The 10,910-nt window shown below is 51.3% G+C and overlaps 4 protein-coding genes across 4 annotated transcripts in view; all 4 read left to right on the forward strand.

Moving 5' to 3' along the window:
- The window catches only part of BBA_02022 (uncharacterized protein), a gene marked incomplete at both ends in the record, with an annotated part of 1,919 nt that extends 775 nt beyond the window's left edge, over positions 1 to 1,144 (forward strand). Inside the window, one exon of the mRNA XM_008597119.1 lies at positions 14 to 1,144. Within this exon, the coding sequence (XP_008595341.1) occupies positions 14 to 1,144 (1,131 nt within the window). The remainder of the gene's footprint in view (positions 1 to 13) is intronic.
- A 1,081-nt stretch (positions 1,145 to 2,225) lies between these two features.
- On the forward strand, positions 2,226 to 3,347 carry BBA_02023 (NAD/NADP octopine/nopaline dehydrogenase; the record flags this gene model as incomplete). The annotated part of the gene is made up of 1 exon (XM_008597120.1): positions 2,226 to 3,347. One exon carries the CDS (start codon positions 2,226 to 2,228, stop codon positions 3,345 to 3,347), a length of 1,122 nt encoding a protein of 373 aa, XP_008595342.1.
- A 1,932-nt stretch (positions 3,348 to 5,279) lies between these two features.
- BBA_02024 (uncharacterized protein) lies at positions 5,280 to 6,953 on the forward strand (the record flags this gene model as incomplete). The annotated part of the gene is made up of 1 exon (XM_008597121.1): positions 5,280 to 6,953. One exon carries the CDS (start codon positions 5,280 to 5,282, stop codon positions 6,951 to 6,953), a length of 1,674 nt encoding a protein of 557 aa, XP_008595343.1.
- A 598-nt stretch (positions 6,954 to 7,551) lies between these two features.
- BBA_02025 (glycoside hydrolase family 31) lies at positions 7,552 to 10,489 on the forward strand (the record flags this gene model as incomplete). Its single annotated transcript, XM_008597122.1, has 2 exons — positions 7,552 to 7,624; positions 7,677 to 10,489. The coding sequence occupies 2 exons, from the start codon at positions 7,552 to 7,554 to the stop codon at positions 10,487 to 10,489; spliced, it is 2,886 nt and encodes a 961-aa protein (XP_008595344.1).
- Positions 10,490 to 10,910: the final 421 nt, after the last annotated feature.

The raw sequence follows: 10,910 nt of genomic DNA on the forward strand, positions 1-10,910 counted from the left end.
GTGCAGTCAGAAGACGCCTGGCTCTGGTGGCCTCGTCGATATCCCTGTCAATGTCTGTGTTGCCGCTCTTGGTGAGGCCGAGTGCAACCAGAGCTCTCCTGTCACCACCACCACCGCCAAGACCGCGTCTTCCACTGGCGTCATCTCTACCGGCACTGCTTCGTCTGTCTCCACTGGCACTTCCACTCCGTCTTCCAACGGCTCTGCTGCTCCGTCCACTGAGCCTACTGCTTCCGAAAGCACTACTCCTGCCGGCTCCGCTACGACCGCCCCTGCTACCACCGGCTCTGACTCTGTCACCCTGACCACCACGACCGTTTTCACCACCTCCCTCATCACCGTCACCCACTGCGCTCCCACGGTGACTAACTGCCCTGCCTCGTCCACTGTTACCACCCACACCGTTGTCCCCGTCACCACTGTCATCTGCCCCGGCGAAAGCGCTTCCACTGGTGTTCCTACGGGCCCGGCCACCGGCACTCCTGTTGCCCCCGGTGGCGCTACTACCTTCACCACCATCCCTGGCAAGCCCAGCGGCTCTGTTCCCAGCGGCAACCCCAACCCGAGCGGTCCCGCCTCGAACCCTTCGGGTGCTGTCCCCAGCGGCTCTAAGCCCAGCGGCCCTGCCCCCAACCCCTCCGGTGCTGTCCCTAGCGGCCCTGCCCCCAACCCCTCCGGTGCTGTTCCTAGCGGCTCTAAGCCCAGCGGCCCGGCCCCCAACCCCTCGGGCGCTGTCCCTACTGGTCCTGCTCAGCCTAGCGGTCCTGGTGCCAACCCCAGCGGCTCCGTGCCCAGCGGTCCTTCCAATCCTAGCCACCCCGGTGCCAACCCGAGTGGCTCTGTTCCCGGCGGCAACCCCTCCAGCCCTGTTCCTACCGGTGCTTCCAAGCCTGGTAACCCTGGTGGTGCTCACCCCACGGGCGTGGTCCCTACCGGTCCCTCCAAGCCCAGTGCTCCGGGTGCCGCCAAACCCACGGGCGCGGTCCCTAGTGGTCCTTCCAAGCCCGGCAACCCCGGTGCCAACCCGTCGGGTGCTGTTCCCAGCGGTCCTTCGAACCCTGGTCCCAGCAGCCCTGTTACTGCCGGTGCTGGCCGCGTTGAGCTTTCCATTGCCGCCTTCCTTGGCATGGCCCTTCTTCTGTAAATGGTCTTTGCATTCGCATAGACTTCATCATCTAACTGTATATCAGTAAAAAATATTTACATTATGTAGAGGCTATTTATATCGATAATAGAAGTTTTTTGTTTTCCCCTCGTCCTCCCATACATTTTGTTTGTGAAGAATTTGTCCTCCTTGCCAGTCTGTCTTCAGCTGAGGACCACATGACGTTGGAAGACTATTGCCTTCGGTGCGCAATATAGCGTAAAAGGTTTCATAAATTGTTTATCCAATGGCGCTCCAAGACCTTCCAGATGCTGATAAAATAGAACACAAGTATCTAATCGGGCATTCCGTCGCTGCTACTGGCCTGTAAGAGTACAAGGCCGCGTGGTATTTTATCTGATGTCACCACTTGTTGCCTTGTTATTTTTCATATATATATGAATCAACTAGGCGTACTGGTTGGCGAGGCATAGAACAGTCTGACTCTCCAGTCTACTTTCCGATTCTGATGTCCCCTCTATCAAGGAATTGCAAGACTTCTGGGTCAGCGGTGTTCCTTGGCATCAAGATTCTGAAGCCAAGTAATTGGTTGTGTGCTGAAAAGACTACGGGCAACCTCTTACCTTGTGAACTTGTCTCAATGGTGGAGGCGCGCTCAATTGTCCTGCCGTGGGTCGCACTCTATCGTAGTCATGAATTGCCACACAGATACAAGACAAAGTTGTGCGTATTACCAATAAACTTGATGAATGCAATGCTAGGTTACATGCGTGCGCTATACTAACGGCAACCTCGCCTGAATGGAAAATATGCATCGACAATCCCGTGTGTCATACGTGTCGATGTCTTGGCTTCGGAACTTCAACCTCGTACCAATGGGACACAATGATGACCTTAGTCGAAAATGTAGAGGCGAAAACAGGGAAATTAAGAGAAGCTTGATGTTAAATCAAAATGCCAAATCTGAATAACATTCGTGCCACATATATAAGGTTGCGTACCGCGCGACACGGCCTACAACCTTGGACAACCACTCGCTTCTGGCAAGCTATATTTCTTCATTTACCAGTTCAACCAGATACTTGTCAGAAATCGGCTCAAGAAAATAACACCTGTCAAAATGACGAATGTTGGAATCATTGGAGCTGGCCATGCTGGATGTGCACTCGCTTTCAACCTCTCTGCGCGAGGTAATGAGGTCACCCTTAGAACCATGGCGGGTCATCCTGGGAACACCTCAAAGATTCTCGGAAACAATGGCTATCTAATCGCCACTGGGCTGTTGAATGGACGTGTTTCTGTTAAAGTTGGGCACGGACTCTCGCAGCTCACAGAATCGATTCTTTTGATTGCCATTCCATCAACAGGCATCGACCAGGTCGTTTGTGAGCTCGCCGGACACGACCTGAGCGACAAGCTGCTCATCTTCATCACCGGAAACTCTGCCGCAATCAAAGCTCATATGGCCACAAACGCAAAAGCTGTCATGGAAACGGCCACTTCTCCGTATAGTTCTCGCGTCAGTGCTGACGGAAGCGTCAGTTTTCGGGGCATCAAGAAACGCTTGGCGCTGGGCGTCCTTGCTACCGAATTTCAACAAGAGGACAGGGATAAAGTTGCTGCGATTTTCCCAATGCCTGTTGAATGGTGCTCGAATATCTTGGAGACCTTTTTTTCAGCTCTGAATGGCATCGTGCACGTGCCGACGGCCCTGATGAACATGGGCTGGATGGAGACGACCAAGGGCGACTTTTACTTTTACCGCCAAGGCATGAGCCCTAGTGTATGCAGCGTCATTGAAGCGCTGGATAAGGAGAGACTGGCTGTCGCGGCAGCGTATAATGTGCATCTCCGGTCGGTAGCAGAGACGTACAATGCCAACTATGGAACGAATGAGACCACGCTTCGAGACTTTGTCGCCAAGACGCCGGCACATAATTCGACCAAGGGAGCGCAGAAGCGGTTCATCACGCAGGATGTCCCGCACTGGCTGGTGCTCTGCTCTGAACTTGGCATGCGGGCCGGCGTTTCCACCACTTCCATCGACACCATGATCGACTTGGCGTCGATTCTTACAGGCACAGACTTTAGGTCTACGGGAAACACACTCAAGTCGCTGGGTCTCGAGAATGCGACGGTTGAGGAGGTCAGCAGAGCTTTCCGAGGTGGCGACATGTGTGTAGCGCCCGTGCAGGCTAAGAAGGCCAAGGAGGCCAAGCTTCAGCGCCTCGCCGTCTTGTGATGCCAAGACTTTGCCAAGTTATGACATGTCGATACATGACTTACGAAAGAACAAAGATCAAGGCCTCCTTTTAGCTCCTATTCAAATTTGTTTATAAAAGTGCCAGTGTGCTGACATGGAGTGCTGATCGTGTTTCCCCCAGTGACGCTCGCTGAGAGGTGATGCTATTGCGCAAAACAGCTCACTACTGGAACTTGTCGCGCAATCCAGGAATCTTCACTGACGATATCATGTGTAACAATGACAAGACTTTGTATGCCCAGAATTCCATCGCCACAAGGTATGCTTGCTGACTAGAGCGCCCGTGTCTTGTTGCAAACTCACACAGCATTCTGTCCCTTGGCACTTTGACGTTACCTACTAGACACAGCTTCAACAAGCTTCTTTTCCTTGCGTGCTCGAGAAACCACAGACTGGTGGCGACACGCATTTGGCCGAAGATGCTTAGGCCCAGAACTGTCTGAGCTTGGCTATGCAGGTGCGACTTCACGGCCTACGTGCCATGCACTCCCGCTGGAGTCAAGCCAACGTCAGTCAAGCTCGTGGCGGTGGTCTTCGGCGGGAGCCTGTCGTCAAGCCCCATTGTACTGTGTCAACGCGCTTTTTGAGAGGCGAAAAGTTTTGTCTATCAATCCGCAGTAGAAGTGTGACCCCCACGAGCCTCGTTCAGGTCACTGCCTGTGAACTCGATCAAATCTCTCCAGCTACTTGGCAAAATCCCGGATTTCAAGATGAAAAAGGCGCAATGATGCTGAGATGTCTTCAAGATTGCATTGCTATGGGCGCAAATTTTCACGAGTGTGCTGAATAGTGAGAAATGAATGGCGACACTGCTCGAGACAATCGCAACATGGCCCAAACCACGATTATTATTGGACAAACACCCAAGACCTATAGTTGAATACATGGTCTTGAAAAGCTTAGTTTGTGTTGCATCGAAGGCAGATCTATGTAGATCGTTGCCGCTGTGAAACCTTTGACGTGCTCTTTACCTGCTGACCTGGCTGGGCGTGCAAAAAGGTTTCTGTTCCCCTTGGCTGTCGCGCAAGTCACACGCGTCTGAGTTTGCGCTGAATTATTGCTAATATGCAATCTTTAGCAATGCGCACATATGCGCAACGTCAACGCATGTCTGTGGTGAAGGTCGACTGCGGCAGGGAGCCAAGAAGATGCATCGCCTCCATTATCGGCTGTCGCCGCCTCGCAGTGAAACTCATCATGAGAATTACGCAATAGTCAGCCCGAAATCCTAAAGTCGTGCCTTCGTGCACAGCATGCGGTGACGTGGCAAACAAAACGAGCCTTGATTTCTACACCATTGCACACGCTTGGCGATGCTTTGAAGAAGCTTGGCTAGAGTATGGCAAGTTAACCTTACAAGAAAATGTGGTAGCCAAGTTTTGCCATGAAGATACAAAGTAAGCTGTGTTCGTGGACCACAAGTGGTGAACCAACCATCACAACCAACGCCACTGATCGACGCGTAGTAGCTTGGAAGCTTGATCTGAAACGTATGACTTAGTTTTGTGGTAGGGCTTCCAAGACATCTATATCGAATCTTGGAATTCCATGCAAGTTTGAGATACAAGTGAGACTTGGCACAAGAATGATGTGCTGATCTCAGCCAGGTTGTTGCTAGGCTGAGCGGCTTAGTTGCCCGAAAGCTTGCAAGTTAGTTATGGCTTGCATCCAAGGCAGCAACACTGGCCAAAGTCTTGGCCGAGTACGCCACGCAGTCAATTTGTCTTGAAAATCTCTGGTTGTGATCAAAAAGTGTGATGCGTGGAGCATTCGGTTCCGAAGCCGGCTGGCTTCTGGCTTCGGTCGCGACTGCCGGGATGGGAATCCCGCCCACAATAGATTGATTGAAGATTAACCTCAGCCTCGAACAGTTTAGTCACTACTTAGTGCACTTCAAGCGGGCTCTTGGCCATGAAAGCCACTAGCATGTTGGAGTCGTTACCTGCAGGCCGTCTCATGAGACGTGCACGAACTGGCATTTGCAAAGCCGCGGATTTCATGTGGAAATGGTCGGTGCCCTACAAGAACAGAAATCGGCCTCAAGACGATGATTATGCAGCCATATGGAAAACGAATCTTGAAGAGGCGTACATACGCGCGGCCTTGCACGGCGCTTTGCCAGACATTGCACTCGATCAATTGCCTGCAGAGGAGGAGCACATACGGCAGCTCATACGGCAGAGATTCACCTCGCTGGGTGACATGCAAGATATGAAAAGCGAGAAACAAGACCAGAAGAAGATCTGGAATGGGGTGCCCGAGGAAGCATGGCCGAATGTTCCCGAAAATATACGCCATGTGCTGGCAGCCGCCAATGCAAAAAATATGGAAAATAAGCTGCAATTTCTCGGCGAAGAAGAATATCATCCCTCACAAGGCCTAGCCGCCATACTGCGACACAGATCTGGGGTCAATAAGACTTTTAGAATCTGGAGACGCGGATTTGCCGCTGGCGTGGGCCGCACAGAGCGAATCTGTGTCAACATTTTCCTTCTTTTTCTCATCTTTTGCTCCGTGTATCCAAACGTTGCGGCCGGATTTCTTGACGAGCGATCTTACAATCAGCGCTCGATAGGCAGCAGAATCATGACACTGTTCCAGCTTTTCTTTCTCTGGACGTTTCCGTACCACACTCTGTGGCTGCTCTACAACTGGAGCGTCGAGAGACTCTTGGGAGGCCTGGTCGGAAGCACCGTGTACGCATGCATTGCCATCTTTCCCGCTGTAAAGAAGGCCAATGAAGCGTCATGGTTTCGTACCATGGTCTTGGTTCTGACCATACTCTGGCAAATGGGCGTTCAGTTCTTCGCTACGGTGCGCAACTACATTGGGCGGCTCTTGACGCGACATCAGATGAGCAGCATGCGACGAAGCGGCAAAAACGGAGAAACGTACTGGAATTCTGTTGACAAAGCTATTCAGCACGAGCTCATCTCGCTCAAAGCACACATCGAGCAGCATTCGAAGGCTGGTGCTGTTCCACAGCCGTGGCAAGACGTTCCGATTAAAGTACGAGTGGAGAGATATATTCGATTCACGTGCTGCTTTGACGTTGGCCGCGGTGCTGATCAACTAATTGGCCTTTTGAAAGACGACATGGAGAGCATTGTGAACATCTATGAGGACTACCGCTCGACTGCAAAAGGTCTCTCTGATGAAGAAGCGCCAAAAGAGCATGTCAGGGATCACATCGAACCACGACTTCCTAAGCTCATGCTGGTTATTTTCGACATTGTCATCTTTGCCTACGTCTGCTTCTCATTCTGGTCGCAGCCCTTTACCTTCAACACGGTGGCGGCATACAGCACCGTTGTGGTCGTCAAGCAAAGCATCGTTCTCTGCAAGCGCTACCAGACTGTAGCGAATGCTAGCAGGCTGTTCACGAACATGGTCGCGTTCAACATTTGGGGTATTTTCTTGGTATCCTTGCCTGTCACAATTGACAAGAATGTGCTTCAGGATAATGGTAATTGGGTAGGACTTACCTTGGCCATGATTGTTGCAACAAATTTCTTGACTGAACCGATTGCTCCTTTGTTCCTTTTGATGATGGAGAAAATCATGGCTGGCGCAAAAGGCGCTTGAGAAGAATTAAAGCGAGCATTTGTGCTGGATGTTTGCCCTATGCTAGATAAGATCGAGAATAGCAATAGTATGGCAACAGAGGAACACTATAACGAGGAAGAGATTTAGCAAGAGATAATGAAAGAATTTGATTTTGCTCTCTGAATATGGCGTTCCAGTGAGCCCTTAACGAGTCCTCATTCAAGTGGTGACCGAAACAAAGGGCCCTGTTTACATGGCTGGCCTTGCAAAAGGCTTCGAGATTTGACATATTTTTCACCGGCCTACCTACTTCAATTTGTTTCCTTTGATTTTATTATTTCCTATCGCATTTTTATTTTATTTTTTGATTAGTATTTCTAACCTTCTTCCTCTTTTCACCTTTGTCTCGGAAGTGCGCTAGTCCTGATTTGGGAAGCACTCTCCCAGGGGACAGCTTGTCACAGTTCGAGGGGTCCATTACTGAAGTCTAGTTCTATCATCCTCGTTGTCGCCATCGATTCAATTCAGGCTGGCAAGACTGCAGAGCTGTGACATTTCTGCAGATGCTTCATTCCTAATTTTATTCTATTCTACTGACCTCTTAGAGCCTGCCGCACGCTGACGCGAGCTCGTCACAATGGTGCTGCGCTCGCAATGGACTGCGCTGCTCATTGCCTTCGGCATTCTAATGTGCCTTGTGATGCCTGGAGGTAAGTTGTTTGGCTTGTATCTATACACCTTCTGCTGATTCACAAAAACTAGCATCTGTCAAGGAACACGACTTCAAGAAATGCGACCAATCGGGCTTCTGCAAGCGTAACCGAGCATATGCCGACAAAGCCACTACCGAAGGTTCACGGTGGCAGTCGCCCTACACAGTCCAGCCTTCTTCCGTATCGTTCAAGGATGGCCAGCTCCATGCTGTCATTCACAAGACCATCAATGCCAATGGCGACACCGTCAACCTCCCGATTACAGTCTCATTTCTCAAGTCTGGGAATGCCCGCGTAACGGTCGACGAAGAACGACGACAGAAGCAGGACATTGAGCTGCGCCACGATAGTAAAGTCAGAAAGGAGAGATACAATGAAGCTGAAAAGTGGGTTCTTGTCGGTGGCCTAGCTCTCGACAAGGATGCCAAAGTGTCTCACCAGGACGATGCACAAACAAACGTTCAGTACGGCAAGGAGGGCAACCTGGAAGCTGCCATCAAGTACTCGCCCCTCGAGATCGACTTCCGACGTGATGGCGTATCCCACATCCGATTCAATGATCGTGGGCTTTTCAATGTGGAGCACTGGCGTCCCAAGATCGAAAGGGAAGAGGGCCAAGAAGAAAAGGATAGCGAGGACGAATCAACTTGGTGGGACGAAACCTTTGGAGGCAACACCGACTCCAAGCCTCGGGGTCCCGAAAGCATTGCCCTCGACATTTCGTTTCTCGGATACGAGCATGTCTTTGGTATTCCCGAGCACACTGGCTCTCTGTCACTGAAGCAGACACGTGGTGGGAGCGGCAACCACAATGAACCCTACCGAATGTACAACTCTGACGTGTTCGAGTATGTCCTGGACAGCCCAATGACCTTGTACGGATCCATTCCATTCATGCAAGCTCACAAGAAGGACTCTACTGTCGGTGTCTTCTGGCTTAATGCTGCTGAGACCTGGGTTGACATTGTCAAGTCCAAGGCCGCCACCAATCCTTTGACGCTTGGAAAGACTGGCAAGACCAATACCGAGACGCATTGGATCTCCGAAAGTGGGCTGATCGATGTCTTTGTGTTCCTTGGCCCGACCCCCCAGGATGTGACTCGAACATACGGCGAACTGACCGGCTATTCTGCTATGCCTCAAGAGTTCGCCATTGGCTACCACCAGTGTCGATGGAACTACATTTCCGACGACGATGTGAAGGATGTTGACCGCAAGATGGACAAGTACAAGATCCCCTACGACGTCATCTGGCTGGATATTGAGTATCTCGATGATAGAAAATACTTTACCTGGGATCCCCATTCGTTCGCTGACCCCACGGGCATGGGCAAGCAGCTGGACGATCACTCTAGACAACTTGTCATCATTGTCGATCCGCATATCAAGAAGCTGGAAGGCTACTCCATCTACGACGAACTCAGCTCACAGGATTTGGCTGTCTACGACAAGGAGGGCAAACCCTACGAAGGATGGTGCTGGCCTGGCTCTTCCAACTGGGTCGACTGCTTCAACCCCAAAGCTATCGAGTGGTGGAAGACGCTGTACAAGTATGATAAATTTGCAGGAACCGCAGAGAACACTTTTATCTGGAACGACATGAATGAGCCGTCTGTTTTCAACGGCCCTGAAACAACCATGCCCAAGGACAACATTCACTTTGGTCAGTGGGAGCACCGTGATATTCATAATATTAACGGGCTCACCTTCCACAACGCAACATTTGAGGCTCTGAAGACGAGAAAGAAAGGCGAACTGCGCCGTCCTTTTGTACTGACTCGTTCATTCTACTCCGGTTCGCAGCGTCTTGGAGCTATGTGGACTGGTGATAACCAAGCTACATGGGAGCATCTTGCTGCTTCGATCCCCATGGTACTGAACCAGGGTATCTCGGGATTCCCCTTTGCTGGCGCTGACGTTGGCGGCTTCTTTGGCAACCCTTCCAAGGATCTCATGGCACGCTGGTACCAGGCCGGTGCCTTTTACCCTTTCTACCGCGGACACGCCCACATTGACTCTCGTCGCCGCGAGCCGTACTTGCTCGGGGAGCCTTACACTGGCATTCTAACGCAGGCCTTGAGACTGCGATATGCCCTTCTTCCCTCTTGGTACACTGCCTTCTTCCAGGCCAACCGCGATGGCAGCCCCATTGTCCGCCCCATGTACTGGACTCACCCTTCAGAGGAGGCGGGCTTTGCTATTGACGACCAGCTGTTTGTTGGCTCGACGGGTATCCTCGTGAAACCCATTGTCGAGGAAAACAAGTTCTCGACTGATATTTGGATTCCGGATGAAGAAGTATACTATGACTACACCACCTACGATGTAGTCAACACGCAAAAATCCAAGCGTGTCACGATCGCCGCTGCTATTGACCAGATCCCGATGCTGATGCGTGGTGGCCACGTGTTTGCTCGTCGCGATATTCCTCGACGATCTGCTCTGGCAATGAAGTACGACGACTACACACTCGTCGTGTCTGTATCCAGGGACGCCACGGCCACGGGCGAGCTGTATGCCGACGACGGCGACACGTTTGAACACGAAAAGGGTCAGTACATCTACCGCAAATTCAGCCTCGACAAGGACGGCATGAGATCGGTCGATGCAGAGGGCCGAAGCGCCAAGTCTGTCAAGGCGGGTGCTTGGCTCAAGGAGCAGAGCCGGGTGCACATCGACAAGATTGTTATTGTGGGTGCGACGGACGCGTGGAACAGGAAGGAGGCTGAGATCGAATCGGACGGTAAGACTTGGACGGTGCCGGTAGACTACCACGAGGCGGCCAAGGGCCGAGCTGCGTACGCGGTCGTGGGCCGCGTTGGGGCTAAGATCAACAGCGACTGGAGCATCAAGCTGGCATAGATGTGGGTAAAAGAACAGCCGTGACTGGAGAGAAGCTAGAGACAGGTGTAAAAATAGACACAATTTAGAGCACAAGACTATGTCCGTAAAGTGTGTACTGTAATATACATCAAGTTGTAGTTCACTCGTCGGGTTGACCAAGTGTAATAAGATTTGCTGCTGCTACTGCAGCACACCTGCATGTACTTGCCACAAGGCTGCCCTGAATATATTTTATTAGAAGTCATCTAGATCATCGTGAGTTCTAGAAATCGAGTACTATCCGCATTTCTCGAATGCCTTTTCTGACTAACTGCGAACAGTGACACTGATCAATGATCGTTGTCATTAATGACCCGGGTCGAAAACTTTCGTAAGGTGCACACGAAATAGCTTCGGGTTTAATAATCGGAAAAGCCACATTTTTGGCCACATTTCTACT

The sequence above is a fragment of the Beauveria bassiana genome (genome assembly GCF_000280675.1).
Source record: "Beauveria bassiana ARSEF 2860 unplaced genomic scaffold BBA_S00004, whole genome shotgun sequence".
NCBI lineage: Eukaryota > Fungi > Ascomycota > Sordariomycetes > Hypocreales > Cordycipitaceae > Beauveria > Beauveria bassiana.